Raw genomic sequence first — 23,162 nt, forward strand, 5'->3', positions numbered from 1 at the left:
TCAGAACCTCTGGAAGAACAAGTCAGTGCTCTTAACCACTGAGACATCTCTCCAGTCCAAAACAATCTTTTTTGTGGGCAAAATACATAAGCTAATTGATATTTTCCTTTTTGTGTTTTCACTCCATTTTCATTGCAGTATATAAAAATTTACCACCTTATCTAAGTATACAGTTGGGTGATGTTAACATGCATTGATAAGGTTGTACAATCATCACCATCTAGCCTCATGTTCTCTTCATCTTGTAAAACCTCAATTCTATAAACGTTAAACAATGCTCCCATGTTGTCTCTGGCCTCACTCATTCCCTAGGAGCCACCATTCTACTGTACTCTACTTTGAGCACTCTAAGTACCTCATACAAGTAGAACCAGTATTTTATGTAACTAGTTAATGTCTCAGTATAAAAGCTTCAAAATTCATACCTGTTATAGGATACTGCAAAATGTCTTGTTAAAACACTCAAAATGTAAATAAGAAATACTCAAAGTTAATAAAAAAAATGTCTTGTTAAGGCTGGGTAATATTCCAGTGCATGTACAGACATTTTAGATTTTGCCAATCAATTCATCTGTTAATGGGTACTTGAATTTGCTTCCAAGTTTTAGGTATTGTGAATGATGTTGCTATGAACATGGGTATACAGATATTTTAAGATCCTGTCCTTAATTACTTTGGTATTATACATAATGCAATTTCTAAAAGAGGAAGTGGGAAACTTTAATGGAGCATGTGGGTGCTGGGAATTGAACCTGGTCCTCTGGAAGAGCAGTCAGTGCTCTTAGCCCTGAGCCATCCCGCTAGCCTCTAAGGTTTTATATACACTCAGCCTAAATTTCTCCTTAAAGATTTGTATATTAGCCTGATGGTGGTGGTGGCCTTTAATTCCAGCACTCTGGAAGAAAAGGCAGATGGATATCTGTGAGTTTGAGGCCAGTCTGGTATACACAGTTCTAGGACAGCCAGGGCTACACAGAAAAATCCTGTCTCAAAAAACTAAGAAAAAAAAAGATTTGCACATTATTATAGGGCTTATTTTTACATTTAGTATTTTTGCATATATTTACATTTATATATATATATAATATATTTAGTTTAGTATTTTAAAACATGTGTTATACTGATGTCTTAGTTAGGGTTACTATTGTTATAATGAAACACCATGACCAAAGGTTGGGGAGGAAAGGGTTTGTTTGGCTTATGCCTTACAGGTCACTGCTCATCACTGAAAGATGTCAAAACAGGAACTCAAACAAGGTGGGAACCTGGAGGCAGGAGCTGATGCAAGAAGGACCAGTGCTGTCTACTGGCTCGCTCCCCATGGCCTACCCAGCCCACTTATAAACCCAGACCACCCGTTGAGCGTTGGCCACACCCACAATGGGCCAGGTCCTCCTATATCAATAATTAATTTAAAAAAATGCCACATAGGTTTACCTACAGCTCAATCTTATGGAGGCATTTTCTTAATTGAGGGTCACTCCTCACCACTGACTCTAGCTTATGTCAAGTTGACATAAAACTAGCCAGCACACTGGTGCTATTTCAGACATTTGACATAATATACCTATGTACAGTAATCCTATATAACTATTATTATCCCAATTTTACAGATGAGAAAACAAGCACTGAGGGATTAAATCGTCTTCCCCAGGTCACATAATTAGTAAATAGTGAAACCAACTGTCAAACTAGACTCTAAGAAATGTTTTTCCTCAGGAGACAGTGTCATGCACTATCTAGTTTAGGCTGGCCTCAAACTTGCTATCCTGCTTTAAAGAAGATTAAATTACAGGCATACACTCCCACACCTGGCAAGACTACCCAAACTTTGAAGATCTCATCCACAAAATATCACACATGTTGATTATGCTTAGAACATCAGTTTATTCCATTTGGTCAGCAAGGTCCTTTAGTATTAGTAAAAGTTACATTTATGCCACATATTAGAAGAACTGTATGAAAATTTAGAAGCTTTCCATATGAATGATACCGTTGGAGTATATCAAAATATGCCCGTCAAATGAATGGCTCAGCCAGTCTTTACCACTTAGAAAGAAGCTGTTCTGGTTAATGGGAATTAATTGTCGACTTGACGGGATTTAGAATCACTATGGAAACACACCTCTGCATGTGTCTTACGAGGGTATTTCCAGAAAGGTTTAACTGACAAGGGAAGACTCCCTGAATGTGGGAAGTACCAACTGGTGAGTTGGGGTCCTGGACTGAAGGAGAAAATGAGCTGACCAGCCATTTTCTCTTTACTTGCTTGAGTGAAATGTGACCAGCTGCCTTACATTCCTGCTGCCGTGATCTGCCCACCATAATGGACTCTGCCTTAAACTATGAGCCAAAGTAAACCCTTGCTTCACTTGTTCTTGTCAAGCGTTTTGTCACAATAATGAAAAAAATCATACACAAGTTATCTGAAAGGCCAGCTTAAATTCTAGAAATAACATAAATCATGTTAGCATGTTGCTTTGCCACATTTCCCAGATAACCCAGAAGGCTGCCAGTTTCAAAAGGGGCTCAAGGGGCTGGGGATTGAGCTCAGTGGTAGAGCGCTTACCTAGGAAGCGCAAGGCCCTGGATTCGGTCCCCAGCACCGAAAAAAAGAACCAAAAAAAAAAGGGGGGGGGGCTCAAGACCAACAACAAGACAAGCAACAAATCAAGGTGGCAGTACAACTATGTTATCATTTGGCCCTTACATCCAGCAAACTTACTGGTATTCAAATGTCTATGACAGATGATAAGGTAGCTATATAAAACTACCAGTAGCTCCCTATAGAAAAGTCACAACATGAGACTACTAGGTCAAGAACTCCACCTTGGCACAGCCTGCATTTTCGTCATTCCTGACATTGTGAAAGACTGCCCTATGCATACAAGGTAGGACATTGTCTCTAAACTTGACAAAATATCTCCAAATACCATCAAATATCCCCTTGGGAGCAAAACTGCCCTGGCTGAGAACTACCACTTTAATAGAAAGAAACTATGCCTCCTGAAGATGATTATCCTCCTTTCAAGAAACAGCTCCTTTTGGACCCTGCAAGAAAGTTAAGATCCCAATGTGACCATGCACCCTAATCATGAACTGAGTGTCTGCTCCACCAAGCCACAAGGCTGCTGTGCCAGCAGCATTTGCTCATTAATGGAAGTGACAGACATATATTGGTTCTCTTCTCCTCTTCAGTACACAAAAGAGAACCTTTATTTCTCTATCTTCTAGTTATATGTGAATTGATGACATTTTAATCAAAAGGTGAAATCAACTCCTATAAAGGCACTTCACTATCTAGCAATATCTAGCATATCAGTCCCTTGCTGTTCTGATAACCTGATAACCAACAGAGTCAAGAGGGTGCACTGCTGACCCACCAAGTAAAGACAGCTGCCTGGAACCATCCAGGCCTGCAGCAGATTTCACAAAGCAATAAATACCCTTTTCTTTAAAAACAAACAAACAAACAAACAAACAAACAAACAAACAAACCCAAGCTATTACTTGAAGATTGGTTGTTACTGTGACCACATTATCAGCTAACCCTGACTACGGCAGTTATACAATAAGATTACAGCAAGCCACAAAAGCACAAGAGAAAAGAAACAGTTCTAGAATCTAGGGCTTTTACCTCTACTACATGTCACCCCACCTTATTCTATGACCTTGTAAATTTCTCTACAACCCAAAGGGGGAAAAAATGACTTTGGTTTGTGTGTGGTTTCATAAAATAAACTGAAATTACTACAACAAAGTAGCCCACTAGGAAGAAGAAAAGGAAATACCCCAGTAGGTTCAGCTTTACATGATACATAAAGATATAAAAGGAAAGTAGTGAAAAGAGAGGTGACCTGAGATACAGATATAAAGTTTTGGCTAAATGGTTTTTTTTTAATTAGCATTTCCTTTCCTTACTAGGCTTATGAACAAATGGCCCTGTTAGCAAGACTGGGATATAAATTAAACAATCCTTTAAAAAGAAACAAAACACCAGTCTTGTTAAGCAACCCAATTTGTAATCCTGCCTAAGCCTCCTGAGTACTGGAGAGTCAGGCGAGTACCCTCTCATTCAGCATTCCCTCATCAATGCAGATCAACAATTCCATGAGAAACTAGGCCATCTCACTTCTCCAAGCACTGTCTGTAGCTTCTCTCCTCTTGGGAGTACCTTTAACCATGTCCTTACTATCGTACCCCTCTTTCTGCTCTCAAATGAAGAATCGCCTTCGTTTACAAAGCTTCTCCCTCCATCAATTCAGTCTTCCTCTCCCACCCCAAGTTGTTAGCCTAGAGTCCAGGACTGTGAACAGAACTCACAATACTTCAGAAATAACAAAGTTTTAATTCTTTTATCAATCTATAAGACTTATATTTTCATTAGACTATGTACACGGGGGACACAAAAATTTCTGTGATTTGAACTCTAGTAGAAATTACTGGTATTTTCACTGTCAAATTAATAGTTATTAGAGACATTAAAACATCATTTATGTTCATAACCATTTCATGATATATTTCTGCCCCCACCTTGGCTAAAAATACTGCCAATTTCACTTACCCAGATATACAGTCAAACATTGTCTTGGGTGTTTCTTTGAAGTTCCTGTGGATAGCAGTTACTCTATCTATAGACTAAATGAAACACATTTCCTTTGCTTGGGGTAAGTGGTTTTCACACAATCTGAGGTCCACATAGAACAAAACATGCTAGACATTTCCCAGGTAAAAGTGTGTTCTTTCTACTTGAATATGTCTTTTCCCTAGGACATTACCACCTTCTTGTTTTTGGGGTCAAACTTTTTCCCTTTCTGTGTCTCCAGCCAGCCAGTTTTGTCTTGCAGTTCTTGAGACGGGTTAACTTAGCCATATGAGTCAATTTCTAACCAGTTTCATAATGAATCACACAGAAACATACTTTATTGGTGGTTGTTTTTCTGGACAACACTGATAAATGTACCTTAAAGATGAAATATAACCTAAAACCATTTCTAGAACCTTTTGGAACAGAGAACCCTTATAATAGGTAGGACATCAGTATATATTCTTTAGAATAGTAACATCTAAGATTAGTGAATACACAGATATCAAGTCAGAGGACAAATGTTAGTGGCATACAGAATTCAAGAGAGTGACCACTAGGACTCCTTTTTCTTGGGATTAGGGAACAGCCTTTTCCTTCTACCTCGGAACATGAAAAGTTCGTTCCTTTCCATTTAATAATGCCCCCTCCAAAAAGGTCACCCCTTACCCCTTGTAAAAACTGCTATGGTAAACAAAGGCAGAGTGGTAGCTATTTCCAATAGACCTAAAAACATAATTCTCTTTTTCTCCTCAAAAACTTGCATGGAAGTTTTTAAGTCTTATTATTAAACTACAACTGCTCTAGAACAGAGAGTATATCTCTGTTGGGTTTGCATTTCTAGTTCTTAATAAGATCAAGTACACAGAAGTTAATTCATATTGAATGAACAGTTTAGCAACAAAAGGCAATCAACAATAGACATGATAAAGATGAAAAGAAGCAAATATGAAAAAGACTACTGGTTTATATACAACACTGAACCCACTGATCTAGTCTATACACTCAACTAAGCCATTTCTAAACTGTATTTGCAACCATGTATAATGATAGACTAAGCTTCACTCAATAAAGTCAAAGAAGTTCTGCAAAGGGTTTTTAAGGATGTTTCTTAAAAGATGAGCGTGCCCACTCTGTGTTCCTTTCTTCTGCCTTCTTCACCTGTCAGTATTACTAGGTGACCTTGAGAATGGAAGACACAAAGTAAACAAGACAAAGGAGAATGAGAAGAAGCCTGGATCCCTGACAATTCTTGAGTGTATCAATCCTACACACTTTATTTCTGATTTTAAAAAATTTAAACAAAGAAGATGTGAACTATATTTTTAAAGCAGAGGTTACTTGTTCCGTATCTTATTTTTAATTTATTATTATTTATTTTTAATTTTTTTGTTTTTTGAGACAGGGTTTCTTTGTATAGTCTAACTGTCCTAAAACTCACTCTGTGACTAGGCTGGCCTCAAACTCACATAGGTCTGCCTGCCTCTCTACCTCCAGAGTGCTGGAATTAAAGATGTGCACCATCACTGCAGCCAAACACAACACTCAACCAATAAGGAAGAAAGTTGACTTTAGCAATAAATCTGTAGTACTAGACACTTTGAGCAACTTCAGTTATGCCTCAATTTAATGCACATAAAGTGTCAGGTATTTCTACTGTAATGGGAAGGGCAGAGAGAAAGCAAGGCTGGCTGAAGAGCCTCTACTCTTTGAGGACATACCACAGTTACAATTCAGCTGAAGGGCTAAAGGAATCTAGTACACTGACAACTACCATACTACATCTCCAGTCCCATTAATAGTGTCAAAGAAAACATTACAAAGCTAAGTAGAAGCACACTTGTAATCCCATCATTCAGAAATCAGAGGCAAATCCAGATTGGACTACTATTGAAACCCATCTCAAACTAACCCAAAAGCAAAAGTAAACAAGAAAAATAACGTCAGGATTCTAGCTTCAGTACATTAACAAGATGATAAAAGAGAAAATACAGCCAGGTGTGGCAGTGCCACCTGTAATGCCAACTCTGGAAAGGGCAGGATATTTATGAATTCATAAGCCAGCCAGAGCCACACAGTGATTCTTATCTCAAAAAACAAAAAGGAAAAGAAAAAGGAAGAAAGAAAGTCAGTCAATCAGTCAGATGGGCAATGAATTAACTTACTTAAATTTCTTGATGGCTACAGTTACTCTACAGCAAAATGACTACCTGGTGACCCATCTTTACCATTCAATATCAGTGCCTTTTACTATAATATATGACTATTATTTTGGCAGCTAATCTTCAAACCTAAACTAACTTTATAAATAATTAAAGGGAGTTGGGGATTTAGCTCAGTGGTAGAGCGCTTGCCTAGGAAGCGCAAGGCCCTGGGTTCGGTCCCCAGCTCCGAAAAAAAAGAACCAAAAAAAAAAAAAAAAAAGAATCATCAGGAATAATTAAATCACACCATTTTATCTATTACTCATTTAAATTTATAAGCCTGTTAGTTTTTCTAATACATGTTTCAGAACAGCCAAATCTCTAAACATTATTAGGCTTAAAGTCCTTAAGTTTCTAAACTTGGCCTATGTCAAGGTCAAAAGATTTACAATTCTAAATTTACTACATATTATTGGCTGTATATCTATATACTTATATCTATGATCTACTGAAAACTGTTTAATCGAATAAATTTGTAATTCTTTGGTTTTTTTTTTTTAACATTTTTTTCAAGACAGCGTTTTTTCATATAGCCCCAGCTGTTCTGGGAAAGATCCACCTGCGTAAGCCTTCCAAGTGCTGGGACTAAAGGTTTGTGCCACCACCAGTCAGTTAAACTTGCAATTCTTATTTTTAATTTTTAATTTAATTCTAAGACAATATAGCTTTATGACACATGAGTAAAATGAGTAAATATCTTTGTAAATTAATTAGTATAGAACTAAGTTGTAAAAAGAAATTGCTTGACTTATGGAAAGTGGTTAAGTGCCAAGTAGAAACTAATTGAAACCAAAACATTCAGAACATTTTTATTTTTGGCAACTTCAACTTCAGCTAGAAAACTACTCTAGCTATGACATTAAATAGAGACAGTTTATTGAGCTATAAAATCCTGGTAGATTTGGCAGCTGGTTCACTCAGCTAAAGCTGCTGTTACTGCTTCAAACTCTCAAGTGACAGAAGCTGAATTAGATCAAAGGTTTTAAAGTCAAGTCCAGATGCAAAGCAAATCATTCAGGGATTCCCCCTCCTCCTCCCTCCAAATGTATCTACTTCTTCATATTTTATCTTTAAGATTCTAAATGGAAGCACAGATAAAACATATGCGTGTGTCCTTTTTTATGAGCTTAAAAAACTCCCTGGACTATTTTGAGATCTCTCTCTCTCTTTCTCTTCATAGAGGAGTCTCAAAAGTAGGTCCAACTCTTTCATCAGTAGTGTGCATGTGCTGTGGCTGCTGTGTGGGGGTATACATATGTGCAGGCATGTATGTATGTATGTATGTATGTGTGTATGTAAAGGCCAAAGGTTGATTCGGTGTCCTCCTCATTCACTCTGCACCTTATACATACACGTTCAGCTGAACCCGAAGCTTGCCAATGTGACTAGTCCATCTAGTCAGCTTGCACTGGTGGTTCCCATCTCTGCCTCTTTAAGTTCTGGGATTATGGACTGACCATCAATGCCCATCTGGCATATATGTTGGTCCTGGGGAATCCAAATTCTAGCATGGCAGGTGCTATACCTGCTAAGCCATCTTCCCAACCCCTCAAATCCCCCTCCTTTTAAAGAGTTCTATTATGGCAAGCATAAGGGACAGACCTAGGAAAAGGACAAGCTCATCAGAAGACTATAGAAGCAAAGAACTGTATTACAGTAGGTGTAAACCACCTTCATAGATTTCTGTGCCAACACTCACTGGAATCCACTACATTACATTTTAGACATTGAGAAATATGCAGTACCTATAGTGAGAAAAGTAGTCTACAAAACTTGCCAATGTAAAAGGAAAATATTCCAGAGGTGGGGAAAAGCAACAAGCAGTGAAACACACACACACACACACACACACACACACACACACACACAATCTGTTGCTCTGGCATTAAAAGAACAACAAAATATTTTTGTTGACAGTTCAACTTGGTTGAGGTTTCTACCCATATTTTATTTAAAAAAAAAAGATTAACAGAAAGCAGTTAACTTTACTATGTAGTACTGTTTTTTCTATAATAAAGCTCAGTCAGGCTGAAAATCATTCTAGAACTTACTATGATAAGATGTAAAAGTTGTATACTAACACCAATTAAATCTAGTAGTTATTAAAGACTTTAGGACTGGCTGTGGTGGTGCAGCCTTTAATCCCAGTACTCAGGAGGCAAAAGTGAGTGCATATCTATGTGTTTAAGGCCGGCCCACACTACATAGTGACTGTCTAGACAGAAAGAGAGGAGGAGAGAGGGAAGAGAGATTGATTAAAGGTTATATTAACAAGCAAAACTTACAAGATCCATTTTGAAACAAGCAAAAATATTTTCTTTACAATCAGTGTGTCAAATCATTTACAAATATTTTTGACACTGAAATCTTTCAAAATACAGAATCTTTATGATTTATAAATAATCATCCAGATACTATTAGAAGCCAATTTGGGACTATTTTTAAACTCTTTGGTAATTCCCTACACAAGTGTTCAGTTTATGGCATTCTACAATGACACCTACTGGCCACTGAAAACCAGCCATTAGTTCTCTAAGACAGCTGGAGTGGGCTGGTTACATAAGAGAAACACAGAGACACACACGCTCTCTCTCTTTTTTTTTTTTTTTTTTTGGTTCTTTTTTTCGGAGCTGGGGACCGAACCCAGGGCCTTGCGCTTCCTAGGTAAGCGCTCTACCACTGAGCTAAATCCCCAGCCCCCACACGCTCTCTCTTAAATCAACCTACCTAAAGGCAAATATCTATTTACAATATGTACACATTGTACTTTTTGTATGTAAAGCACTATAGAATTTCACTTAAAGCAAAAATGTAAGTTTTCTTTGTGACTAAAATACCATTATTCTTGTAAAAAGATAAAAGACAAATAATAAAACACCAATATCATCTAAAATTTATTTAAAGCACTAACAAATACCCCAGTGTACTGGACACGCCAAACAAATACTAATGACTCATTTCTTTCTTTCTTTTTTTTTTTTTGGTTCTTTTTTTCGGAGCTGGGGACTGAACCCAGGGCCTTGCGCTTCCTAGGCAAGCGCTCTACCACTGAGCTAAATCCCCAACCCCTCCCCATTTCTATTCAAATAATATTTTGAGAGAAAAAACCCCAAAAGTCTAACTTTATATGTATATGTATGTTTATGTTACATATATGTATACATTTTTATGTACAAATCATCAATAGTAGGAAAAAGATTACATCTTGGAAAGTTTTTCTAACTGGAGTTAAGTAACAAGCCCAGAAAAACAATACATTTCCTTGACATTACATTTGTCCTCATCTTCTAACTTGACGGCATCTTAGGCAGCTTACACGTTAGTAATTTATAGTGCCACTTTTTAGTTTTCCAGTTTTTGAAGATATTTTTCCAATGAATTATAAAAGCAAGTGCCCTTCCACAATACGTGCTGACATAGTTTGTTTTAGAACTGTATTTCGCCATTCAAACCGTGGATTTAAAAGACTAAACAAGATAGTCTTAAGCTTGTAAATAAATTTTTATCAACGCCCATGACACTCAGTGAGCTTATTTTTTAAGTCTAAGGCATAACTCACAACTAGCTTCTCAGACTTAACAAGGGAAATCACTTAAAAGTTGACACTCCTCTGTTAAGATTTCCACCTTATTTTCACAGTTCTTAAAGTCCAAACATCGGGAGCGAGTTGTCTACTAATTTACTGTTCATTTTCTAATCAGCATTTGCCTTCTTCTATAGATTTAAACGGTTTCCCACTTTTCTGAAGGTTAAAGCCGCAAAGCAAATTCGTGTACTACAAAACACGAATCTGACAACATTCATCTAAAGCTAACGTCGTGTTGTCTCTCGACTCAAGCCCATATTTGGGATAAGCGCTTCGTGACTACTCTTGCCTTCACGCTGTCCTCCTCCTCCAGACCCTACCTCGGTAGAGAAAACACTGGAACCAACAAGGAGAAAGTGTTCAGAAAAACCAAGGTGTTGCAAGCGCTCTTCTTCTACCAGGGTCAGTCGAGTTATTTAGAAAAATAACTGCCAGGGGTTACATAATGTACAGCCACTAATTTCTAGATCTGACCACCAATAAATAAATATTTTTCTTCTTCACACCGCTCCCCGATCCCAGGAAACGGCCCTAAGAACAACCCCTAGGATTTCACTCAGGTGTCTGCAAAGCCGCGTCCTTTTCTTGCCTGAGGCTTCCTGCAAGAAATTTCTTCAGCCCTCACTACCAATGTGTCTTGCTCCCGCCTCCTTCCCGCCTTAGCCTAAGCCACCGACACCCTAACGCCCTTCCTAGGACCCCAAGTTGCCCCACAACGCTCATCCTCAAGCCACCTCAGCAGTCGCCTTCTCACGACCCTCCCGAGCTTGCTCTCAGGTCTGCAGGGTTTCGGATCCGCCAACATTCCTGCTGCCGCCACCCCACCTCACCTTCGTCAGCTCCCGGCTACCATGTCCGCAGCCGGAGAAGAAAACCCTCTTCACCCCGGGCACCGTGCGTTGTCGCCCTTCCTACCCCCCAAGACAGCACCGCCGCCTACCTGTCACCCCGCAGCCTCAGGCTTCCTACCGCCACCGCCTCCCGCAGCAGCCTGCCAACTGCAGCATAACAACCAGCCTTCTCATTGAGTGGGTCCACGTGCTTAATAACAACCGCTCTCATTGGCTGCGCTATGGCTTTGGCCCGCCTTTCGGTGCACCTCTTACAGATTCCGTCCGGGAGCAAGGAGAACAAGGCTTCATCGTCCTCCTCCTCCGTGTCTCCTACCGCAGTCAAACTCCAGCTGCAAAGAGTAGAAAACAATATCGACTTCCAGGCTTTTTCATGTCATCTCTGTCTTGTCTGGGAGCCTTGCGCTAGTCCCGGAACGTTTACTATCTCCTCCACTTTCCTGTCGTAAGAAACTAGAGGAAACAACGTCCGTTTCCGGTTGGCTCCAGCTGGAAGGTTGAATATTGAGTGTCCTGGGAGGTCACATTGCTGTCAGGTAATTTAGGGAGTTGATGGGAGACTTCTGGATAAATCTGGGAAATGCAGAAGTGGAGAGTGTTGAGAGGACGAGCTCAGACCGGGAGGAGATCCGGGACCTAGCTAGGGAGCCCTGCTGCCTAGTACAGCTGGACGAGGGGAGGCGGATGAAGGATACTGTGAGAATTACTGTGGTGGTTAAATCCCAGAGATGTTTTAACACGCCGCTGCCAGATGCAATTTACTCCTCGCCTCCTGGCTTTTGGGGTTGTGTTTGAATAGGGTAAAGAAGAACTCTGTCCCGAAAATACTTAAAACTAGAAGAAATAATTGCAACGGTTGTTTCACAAGCTTGTATTTTATGTACGAGTTCCCTAATATAAGTGTTTATGGTACAGTATTTAAGTGAAAAAAGCAAGTCACAAAATCAAGACTATTGCATAGTCCTAGGATTAAAGATTGGATACTAAAGTATAACATTTTATTTGTACATTCTCATTTTTACGGCCATCAGTTTTTAAATGAGGGGAATTTGAGAAACACACTTGAAAGCCCCAGATAAACTGTAAAAGTGTATGTGATGAAGTAACATCATTCTTCTTCCTTAGGGAAAGATAGTTAACACTTCCCCACTGCTAGAACGAGCCATTGTTAGTGGAGGTTGATCATCACTGAAGTTTTAAGTTCACTTTAAAAAAAAAAAAGATTTATTTATTTTATGTTAGTACACTGTAGCTGTTTTCAGACACACCAGAAGAGGGCATCAGATCCCATTACAGATGGTTGTGAGCCACCATGTGGTTGCTGGAAGAGCAGTCAGTGCTCTTAATTGCTGAGCCATCTCTCCAGCCCATAAGTTCACTTCTGACACAGGCAGATAGCATTTAAAATTTCCACAATTGTATGTTCATTTGTGGTTGAATATTTCTTTACTGTTCTTAAATGGGCAGTTGTAAAAGTAAAATAGTTGCCTGTCATTGAGCCCTTAGTGCAGTATAACTCACTCCATGGTGTGAGGGGAGAACCAGTTTGGTTAGGTTGTCCTCTGACCTCCACATGGGGGTCACACACACACACACACACACACACACACACACACACACACAAGACTCTAAATAAATACTTTTTTTAAAAGTAGGAACCCAGCATGATTCACAGGCCTGCACTCCTGGCACTTGGGAGATAGAGATAGAAGGACTAAGTCCAGAGGCTTCCCTAGCTGCATGTCAAGCTTGAGATGAAACTGAGCTTTGTGAGACTATCTCGAGAGAATAAACAATATTCTTGTAAGACAGGGGTGGCTCATACCCCAGTGATAATGTGTGCTTCACTTGGAAAAAAGTCTGATAGACATATTCCTTGTCATGCACATTCAGGAATTTCTCTTAAGAGATGATGGCCAAAGAAATGCAATGGAAGCCACATATGTAAAATTAAGATTTGTAGTAGACACTAAAAGTAAAAAGAAAATCTAACCCAATATGTTAAACATATTCTTATTTAAAGATACACTCAGAAGCCTGGTGTGGTGGCCTTTAGTCCTAGCACTTGGTGTAGACACAGGTGAATATCTGAGTTCAACACTAGCTTAGTCTACAGAGCAAGTTCCAGAACAGCTAGGGCTACACAGAGAAACGTTGTCTTGAACAAGTATATGTATTTATATACACTACTAATGATTACTCTGCATTTTCATACTGTAGATACTGTTTTGATACTTGTTACTCTTCCAGAGAACCTGAATTGGGCTCCTAGCACCCACACCAAATGGCTCACAATTGCCAACTATTTATTACTTTAGCTCCCAGGAATCTAATACCTTCCTTGGCATCCAAGGACAGTCCCATGCAGCATCATACACACACATACACACACACACACACACACACACACACACACACACACACACCCCACAAGTAAATTTTTTTTAAGAATTTATTTTGAAATTTAAATTGATTAAAATTCCCAGTTCCTTAGCCACATTTTAAGTGTTAGAAGCTAATAAATGAGACAGCACAGATCCAGAAGAGGAATTGGTGGCCATATATATATTTGAACATCCTTTCTTACCCCCTCCCCCTTTTCATTTTTTGAGACAGGGTTTCTCTGTAGTTCTGACAGTCCTGGAAGTTGCTCTGTAGACCAGGTTGCCCACGTGCCTCTGCCTCCCCAGTGCTGGGATTAAAGGCATGTGCCATCACTCCCAGTGAATGTTTTTAGGTCATGCCAGTATTTTCAGTACACTTGTGCTCGGTTTCACCACTTGGATTTGAAAATGGAAGGCACACCACAATGTGATCTCTACATTTCTCCATCTTGCAAGATATATTTTGGTTCTTGTTACTGTGAAAGATTAGAAGTACAGAATGACTGAGTGATTTTCTTGCATTTCATAGCTATGAGTTGTTTAGAAAAAGATAAATTTAAACTCTTCCATTGAGAAGTTGAGATTTTGTTGTTTGATTTATGTCTCTTTTGAAATAACAGTAATTTTTGTTTGGTATTTTGAGATGGGCTCACATGATGTTGCCCATCATCAGCCTTAAACTGTGAGGTCTGAATTGAACCTCTTTCAGGACCTCTTGAATGAGACTCACAGAGGCAGTGATCGATGCAATAGCAAGAGGAGTTTAATTCCAACATGTCGGGGTCCTCCCACTTCAAGGGGAGATGCCCCTGAGCAGACTCTGACAGGGCGTTATATACCTTGCAAACAATTGGGACAGAATTCAAACAGTTGGTAACTAGGCAAGGTATTGATGGGGCAAAGTGACCTCCAAGCTGACTCGTGATCAGTGGACCATTCTGGACTCTCCAGGGGGGGAATGGTTAGGAGTCAAGGGGAGGTTGGTTGGGAGTTACAGGTGGCTTTGTTTGACAGTTTGGTTTTCAGTTGCTCCAGGAACTAACTACTCCCTAGAAGGGAATGGTCTTTGTGCTTGGAGGTTTGCTGTGGAACTTTCCCACTGACCCCAACTCTGGCTCTTTCAAAACTGGTCTGAAGTAACCTACCTGCCTTAGCCCTCAGGTGGCTGTGACTACATGAATGTGTACCATAGTTCAGCTGAGATTATAATATTTAAAAGAAAACAAAGATTCCTTAGGAATATGTTTGTTTAACTTTGGAAGTTCCTATAGAAGAATTTTTTCTAAAATATTATAATTAAGTAGATTAAAATATATTGGCTTTATTAAAGAAATTTGTGCAAGAGAAATGGGTATAGAGTTTCATGTTTTCCTTCAAAATCTTACATTACAAATTAGTATTTTGAGACAGTAATATTGTAGCTTCAAAGTAGCCTTATACTATGGTAATAGTTACACTTTTAATTTTAAAAGCAATTTATTGTATCACAATTTGGCCCATTGGGCATAACTGCCCATGCCTGTAGCCCCAACAGTGGAGAGATGGAGTCAGGAGGCTCAGAAGCTGAAGGTCAACCTTCCATGCATATCAAATTGAAGGTCAGCCTCCTCTACTGAGGCTGGGGGACTCTGTTTTATAGATGCTCAATCAGGGTTAATATCCTAGCGTTTACATTTGCTTAAATAGAGGTTGGTTTTGTAAACTCTATAAAACATTTTTTAAAGTTCGTTTTTAACATGCCATGACCATGTGAAAGCATTACATTCTAAATTCGTGCTAGTAGCCTTTATTTGGTAATAATGAGTCTCAAAAATCTTTCTCAAATCTGAAACAGTCGATTTTTTCCCCTTTATATTATTCCTTTTTGTTTTGTTTTTGAGACACGGTGACAGTATTGCCTGGCCTGTTCCCAACTTGGGCTCTTAGAATCCAACAATATCTTTGTACATCAGCCTCTCTAGTGTCTGGGGAAAGAAGTATACACATAGCCAGGCAGTTGGTGGCTCACATCTTTAATTCCAGCACTTGGGAAGCAGAGGAAGATGGGTCTCTGTGCTTTCAAGGCCAGCCTGACCTGCAAGTTCCAACACAGAGAAAACTACTTTACTGATGTCACCAAATAATAATAAAGTAATGGATGAAGTGTTTCATTCAAAGCTGTGAGTATTGTAGTTTTAACTTGTAGATAATAGCTATATTTTAATTTTTTAAATATGGAGATCTTTAACATAATGTTCTGTGATTACCCTTTTTTGGGGGAGAAGTGGAGGGCGGTGTTTGTTACAGGGTTTTCTCTGTAACAGAGCCCTGGAACTCTATTTGTAGACCAGGCTGGCCAAGAACTCACAGATTCACCTGCCTCTGCCCCTCAACCACTGGAGTTAAAGGCATGTACCACTATATCCAGCTGATTTCTTAACATTTTTATAAATTTTAAATTTTGGTTAATTCATTAGTTACTGTGTTCATTTTTTCTCATATCCTAGTATTACTGTTTAATGAAATAAACATTTCATATACTGTTTTCAGCATATACTAATACATCTTTTTTTTTTTCTGTTTTGTAAAATCCCATTTTGAAAAATCCTGTCCTACTATTGAACTTCTATTATTAAATGGAAATATAATGGTAGAATTTTTTGGGGGGGTTGATTTTATTTCTGGAGAGCAATGATTGTAGAAATCCAACTGCTACCCTTATATGAATAATAATTCAGCACTATTCATACCCTTGAATTTTAAATTCATACCAACTTAGATGAGGACTAAGATAAAGTTTATTTTTACACTAGCAAAACAAACCTTAAAACAACCACTGACATAGTCTATTTGCAAAGGTAATTTATTGATTAAAAGGCTCGGTAAGATGAGTCTATTTTAGTTATTTAGTATATTTAGATTTTTATCAGTAAAATCTTGCTGAAAACATCCCTCCCATCCTCAGTTTTACCTCTTTTTTCCACAAGACCTAGAATATTATCTGATACTTTATAGAAAATATTCGTGTACTCTTGTATATCAAAAAGGATTAATATGTATTTTTGAAGAACTAGCTAGAGAAAGATAACAAAATAGCATGCACTCTTCTGCATACTCTTGCAGTAAGACTAAAGAGAGAAAACCATTATCTAGGCGTTAGGAGAGACTTCTGAAGTTAAAGCACAGGTTAAAGAACTAATTATGCCGTTCATTAACTGTCTTCTTCCTCCAGAAGTTACTGCTTGGAGTCTCATTGCCTTCACCTATCTTTTACTTTTATAAACTTTTTGTAAAGTTCTTTCTTTTTGTAAAAGCTTTCTACTCAGGTTTTCAAGAATGTATCTCTTTCAAAACATTTCACTTGAAACATAGACATCAAACTTGGCTCTTGGGTGTCTATAGTCTCTCCTTCCCTCCGTCCCTCTTCCGGTAGACATGGCTGCTGGACATGGTCACGAACACGGACATGGTCATGGTAAAATGGAACTTCCAGATTACAGACAGTGGAAAATTGAAGGGACGCCATTAGAAGCAATGCAGAAGAAGCTTGCTGCACGAGGGCTGAGGGATCCATGGGCTCGGTAAGATTAGTCTAGAAATGTCTTCTCCTTTTGAAATGACTTTTTTTTATTTGTGTACTGGGGCAGGAGGGTAGGTATGTATCTGCCAGAGTACACGTGTGAAGATAGAGAGGACTCAAGGGAGTCCTGGGCTATCATGTGGTCCTGTTGCCAGACCTGGCAGCCAGTACCTTTACCTACTGAGTCTTCTCGCTGGTCGGAACCTAGTTATTTATGAATATAGAGAGTCAGTATCCATGCTCTCTCGATCTTGTATCGTGAAAAGTTGCTTCTCAGTTTCCCTAGTGTTTTCCTTACCAAAGCTTTCTGTATTAGACTCCTGGGGGATATGTCTTTTGTCCCAGCTTTTCACTCAATGATGATGTTTTGCCCAGGCAAGGGGAGCTGAGTTTTCTTGTTTCTTGGGTTTGTTTTTTAAGTACCAGGGGATGAAATCCATTCTAGAAAGCCTGTCTTCTGTAGCCTTTTTACTTTTTACACACATTGCATCTGTGATATAAATCCTACATTTTGTTTACCACGGTAGCCATTCAAATTATTTCCAGCTTTTGGGTTTTATTATGAGTAAAGTTGCTACAAGTCTCTATGGATATATATTTTCATTTCTCTTGGCTAAATACTTAAGAGTGGGATTTCTGACCAAGCAGTGGTGATACATGACTTTAGTCTCAGCACTTGGGAGGCAGAGGCAGATGAATCTCTATAAGTTGAGGCCAGCCTGGTCTACAAAGTGAGTCCTAGGAAAGCCAGGGCTACACAGAGAAACCTTGTCTTTAAAAGGGGAGGATTTGGGGTTGGGGATTTAGCTCAGTGGTAGAGCGCTTGCCTAGGAAGCGCAAGGCCCTGGGTTCGGTCCCCAGCTCCGAAAAAAAAGAACCAAAAAAAAAAAAAAGGGAAGATTTTTTTCATTATATGATAAATCTGTGGGTCTTTTTATAAGAAATGCCAACCATTTCTAAAGAGGTAGTGTTTTTACCTATTTCCACCAGCAGTGAAATTTCAGTTGTTTAGTGGTCTCATCAGTACTTAGTGTTTTCAGTCTTTTAACGTTAGCCATTCTAACACCAAACATGGTTGTGCACACCTGTACTGTCAGCCACTGAAAGGTGGAAGTTGGAGGATTAGAATTACAAAGCCTATCCTCAGCTGTGTATCAAACTGGTGGCCACTGCGGGCTACATAACAGCTAATCTCAAAAAACTAAGGAAGATGAAGCCCTTCTAGTAAATATGGCAGCCAAGCGTTGGCGTGGCTTCCCTCCCCTGCCGAACACTAGTGCTTGTGTTAGTCATCCTGTGTGGACATCTGTGAGTTGTTTGCTCGGCTTATTTTTGGTGCAGTGTACCCTTGGGACTTTTGACCTCTTGTTCTGAGCTTTAATAATTCTTTATATATTTTTAAAGTAAGCCCTTTACCATATATAATGTTGATGTTCTTTCCCATGTTGTGTTTAACCTGCCTTTTCATCCTCTTAATGTTTTTAATTTCAATAAATTTCCAATTAAGTATTTTTGTCACTATTACTTTTGTATCTCATCTAGAATTTTTATCCTATATTTTCTAGAAGCCTTTTCTTTTTATTCTTTTTGAGACAGTTATGTGTCTAACCCAAGCCAGGCCTAGACTCAGAATCTTCCTGTTTTAGCCTCCTAAGTCCTAGGTTTGCAGACATCCATTACCTTACGGTTTTCTTTTTTTTTTTTTTTCTTTTTTTTTCGGAGCTGGGGACCGAACCTAGGGCCTTGCGCTTGCTAGGCAAGCGCTCTACCACTGAGCTAAATCCCCAACCCCTACCTTATGGTTTTCTTAAATTGAGGTATGATTATTCGTTTTGAGTTAATTTTTCTATTTACAAAAAAGTACTTATTTTATAATATGGGTATTTTGCCTGCATGTGCATTTGTGCACCACATATGTGCATCTGGTGCTTGCAGTGATCAGAAGGTGTTGGATCCTCTGAGACAGTTACAAACAGTTGTTGACCCTCCTGTGGCTGCTGTGAATCTAACCTGGGCGTTCTGGTTAGAGCTCTTAGCTACTGAGATCTCTCCAGTGCCTTGAGTTAATCTTTGTGTCCTTTGAAGAAAGAAGGAAGGCAAATATTATAGGTGGACATCAGGGCCATTTATTAAAAGATTATTCCCCACTGAATTACTTTGGTAAATACATCAAAAATCAATAGACCATCTCTGTGTGGTCTGTTTCTGGACTCTGTTCAATGTCTACACTTAGGTCCAGTGCCACAGTCTTTAACAGGGAGGTATAAGGTCTTCGGTTACCTTTCATTGGTTTAGCTCTTCTGAACACTTTTTATTTGCCTATAAATTCCAGTATGTGCTCATCAGTTTCTACAAATGGCTGACTTGGCTTTTAACTGGGCTCTCATTCACTATTTTACAAAATGCGTAACGTGACTCTTCCTGCTTATACTGAACTCACATGAATTTGCAGATGATTTAGCCCTTTTACATAGTGACCTTTTTAGCACACAAGTGACTTACAACTTTTTGAAATTTTAAACAGTATTTTCTTGCTTCTCTTGAGCATTTTGCTGAATTTATATTTGTGGTACTATTGTAAGTGGTATTTTAAATCTCATTTTCCAGCTGTGTCATTGGCAATTAATTTTCATATAATGATTTTATATCCCATCGATTATTTAGCTAAACTTTTATTCTAGCTAAATTACTGCTCTAGTAAGTTTTTATTTATATCCCTTAAATCTCCATTTGTATAATGGCTGTTCTGTCGCAGAGATGGCATTACATTGTCAGTCTATAAAGGTTTGACTTTTCCCTGGTGGGTTACAACGGAGTCTCACTCAATGGCTCAGGCTGACCCTAAACAGTGACTCATGCCTTTCAGCGCTGAGTACTGGGCTGTAGGTGTGTGCTGTGGCTCCCAATGTGTCCTTTCTTTTAAAATCCGTCCTGCCAGACTGTCCCAGCTTGTTAATTCCTGGGCACAGCGCACTCTTACCTGAGTCTCCTGAGTAGGCAGACTAGAGAGACTCGGGAACATACCTGGCTTTTTATTATTGTTGGTTGATAGATTTTTATGCATTTCTTTGTGATATGTCATTTTTGTTTGTACATAACTGGTTTTAATTTTCTAAAATTTTGTTAGGAATATGCAACAGGTCTGGTGTGGTGGCACACGCCTTTAATCCCAGCACTTGGGAGGCAGAGATAGGTGGATGTCTGAGTTCAAGGTCAGCCTGGCCTACAGAGCAGGCTCCGGAGTTCAGTGAGTTCCAGAGTTCCACAACCTGAGCTACCCCTGACATCTTTGTGTGGTTTTGGCATCTAAGCACTTTAGTTTGTTTCCATATTTTCTAGTGACACCGGGCTTGGTGTTGTCGTTTGGTTGGTTTTTTTGTTTTGTTTTGTTTTGTTTTTGTTTTGCTTTGTTTTTTAAGGTTTTTGGTCCCCTATAAAGCAATTTTTTTCTCACTAATTTAGACTATATATGCAAGAATACACACCTCCCTCTAGCTGTCAGCTTCCCCCCCACCCACCTCTCTCTGTTCAGCATACACAGAAGACTATACCAGAGCAGGAACTCAATCTTGTGAAGCACAGGCAAGGGAAGGCTGTGAGCCTCTTGAAGAGCAGCAGTAATGTCAGCTGTGTGCCCTTATGTGCCGAAGCACACTGGGCATTTTAATATTTACCACAATGTGTAAGGTAGATAGCAGTCAACTTAGAGCAGGAGGACTACTTCATATTTTGTATGTGAGACTTGGTCACATATTTTTAATTATCCTATGCAAAGAAATATTTCTACTACAACCTACGTTATTAAATAATGTTGCTTTGAACCAGATGTAGTGATTTGTGCCTATAGTCTTGCAGTTCAGGAGGCTGAAGCAGGAGGATTGCTACAACTCAGAGACTAGCCTAACCTAAACAGTGAGACTCTGCTTCAACAACACAGAGAAAAGAGTGTTCCCAGCACAGTGGCTCATGTGTTTAACCCCAGCACTTGGGATACAGAGACAAGATCACTGTGAGGCCAGCCTGCTCTACATTGTGAGTTCCAGGACAGCCAGGGCTATATAACAAGATGATATTTCAAAAACAAAACAAGGGTTGGGGATTTAGCTCAGTGGTAGAGCGCTTGCCTAGCAAGCGGAAGGCCCTGGGTTCGGTCCCCAGCTCCGAAAAAAAAAAAAAAAAAAAAAAAAAGAAAAAAGAAAAAACAAAACAAAAGGAAACAAAGCCCCACCAAAAAAAAAAAAAAAATCACAACCAAGCAAAAAAGAAATGCCACTAATGTAACATGTAAGTATTTAAGGAAGAAGAAAATCAGATGTATTTGGCTGGATGAATTAATGTGTATGTGGTTATAATGTTTCTTATCTTTTTCTTTTAGCAATGAGGCTTGGAGATACATGGGCGGCTTTGCAGACAATATCACCTTCACGAGCGTAATGTTAAAAGGATTCAAATGGGGGTTTGCTGCGTTTGTGGTAGCTTTAGGGGCCGAGTATTTCCTGACTTCCCATGAGGATAAGAAGCATCACTGAAGAGAGCACCTGTGACGTCTTCCATGAAAATAAGATTTCTCTCACCATAGCATCCTTGGCTGTGTGTCTGTCCTTGAAAGAATATTGTATGGTTTAATAAAGCAAGAAAAACTGTGGGTTTTTTGTAACTATTAAATAAAATTAAAAAGAAAAACTTAATGTATGTACCCGTAACCTCAGCACTTGGAAAGCTGAGGAGGAAGGATCATGAGTTCAAGGCTACTTAAGCTATATAGTAAGACTGTCCGTAAATGTATGTGTACACACACATATATTGGACTGTTTTTTGGAATGATGGGTATCAGAGGTACCAGCAGTGGTATGTTCTGCATATAGCAGGCAGCTACAAAATTTAACAACACAAATGATGTGTTCTAAGAGGGTTTTTTTTTTTTTTTAAAGACCCAGCGAGTCCAGTTAGGAGTGTCAATATGTGCGTAGGTGTGAAGCTGTCCACTGGAGCTTAGACAACTTACCAGCAGCCACGCTCCAGAGGAAAACATGACTCCCTCCCCAAGTAGACACCAGTTGCCAATACTTCTTGGCTACACTTTGAGCCTCACAAGCCTCTACACTATCTGTGGTGGAATGTTGGTTGGCTAAATCTTATGCAGGTAACCACTGTGCAACAGCCACGTCACGTCCAGAGGACAGCATTTTGTAGCCGCCTTTCTTGTCCTGTTCCTACATTCTTTTTGTTCCCTCATGCATGATAGTCCCTGAACTGTTTGTGTCTACCTGTCATCTGTTCATGGAGCGTTTGATTCAGGGCTGAGCACTCAAGTTATTTAATCTCAGCATTTTGACCAATCAGTCTTTATATTGATTGCTCCTGGCCACAAAAAAAAAAAAAAAGTTGAGAGTAATGATAATTTACAAGTACAAGTGTAAATATATAAAAGGCAGTTTGACAAAGTGACTGTGACCATTTAACAAAATAGTGGTAGTAAGTTCCCTCCCTGGGGTGTATGACCTCCTGAGTCACGGACTTGACCTCATATCCAAACAGAAATTGTTGCTTACCCTGGGATAGCCCTGCCTCTATTACAGCAGTGCCACATCCTGCTTGGGAGATCCATGTTCCACAGTGCAGGGCCCAGTGCTGGGTAAGACCATTGCTGTCTTTTCTGCCTCTAGGTTTTTGAATTGGTCTTGTTATTTAGAGGAAGATCCTGTCATCCATTTCCTTGTGACTCAAATGTGTCATGTTCATTTTCTTTATCCTGTTTCTTCTCTGAATCCTCACTGGGCAGAGGGTTAGGGGTGGGGAGACTTGTTCACTCCGGCTGTTTCCTACTAAGGAACTAATCCCATTTGTAGTCTCTGCCCTCATGTTGCCAACATGAAAGCCTTGACACTTTTTAATGAACCAGACATTCCCCCATGTTAAATCTTTAAGACACCAGTTAAGATTAAGAGGCAAGAGAGATGGCTCAACAGTTAAAATCATTGGGTGTTCTTCCA

At 39.3% G+C, this 23,162-nt stretch overlaps 2 protein-coding genes across 34 annotated transcripts in view; one reads left to right on the forward strand and one right to left on the reverse strand.

The window, feature by feature from the left end:
• Positions 1–11,377, reverse strand: part of Hycc2 (hyccin PI4KA lipid kinase complex subunit 2) — a 72,238-nt gene extending 60,861 nt beyond the window's left edge. For 24 of the 32 annotated variants that reach the window (XR_015628659.1, XR_015628661.1, XR_015628660.1 and 21 more), the window contains exon 1: positions 11,316–11,368. The gene's annotated coding sequence lies outside the window, so the exon portion shown is untranslated. 32 annotated transcript variants of the gene reach the window in all.
• A 119-nt stretch (positions 11,378–11,496) lies between these two features.
• Ndufb3 (NADH:ubiquinone oxidoreductase subunit B3) lies at positions 11,497–21,847 on the forward strand. 2 transcript variants are annotated; one of them, NM_001106912.1, is made up of 3 exons: positions 11,497–11,762; positions 17,023–17,170; positions 21,545–21,847. In NM_001106912.1, exons 2-3 carry the CDS (start codon positions 17,025–17,027, stop codon positions 21,696–21,698), a joined length of 300 nt encoding a protein of 99 aa, NP_001100382.1. In that variant the 5' UTR covers positions 11,497–11,762; positions 17,023–17,024; the 3' UTR covers positions 21,699–21,847. The 2 variants fall into 2 exon arrangements, with proteins under 2 accessions (NP_001100382.1, XP_087421413.1); XM_087565287.1 differs by having other exon boundaries at positions 11,691–11,762; positions 16,904–17,170; positions 21,545–21,814.
• Positions 21,848–23,162: the final 1,315 nt, after the last annotated feature.

This window comes from Rattus norvegicus, chromosome 9, assembly GCF_021556685.1.
Source record: "Rattus norvegicus strain SHRSP/BbbUtx chromosome 9, alternate assembly SHRSP_T2T, whole genome shotgun sequence".
Taxonomy (NCBI): Eukaryota; Metazoa; Chordata; class Mammalia; order Rodentia; family Muridae; genus Rattus; species Rattus norvegicus.

Excerpts from the sequence above, each read along its gene's own strand:
- Ndufb3 (NM_001106912.1), top strand. The coding sequence starts at position 17,025 with ATGGCTGCTGGACATGGTCACGAACACGGACATGGTCATGGTAAAATG. Across the intron at positions 17,171-21,544 it reads CTGAGGGATCCATGGGCTCG|CAATGAGGCTTGGAGATACA; the intron begins GTAAGATTAGTC and ends TTTTTCTTTTAG.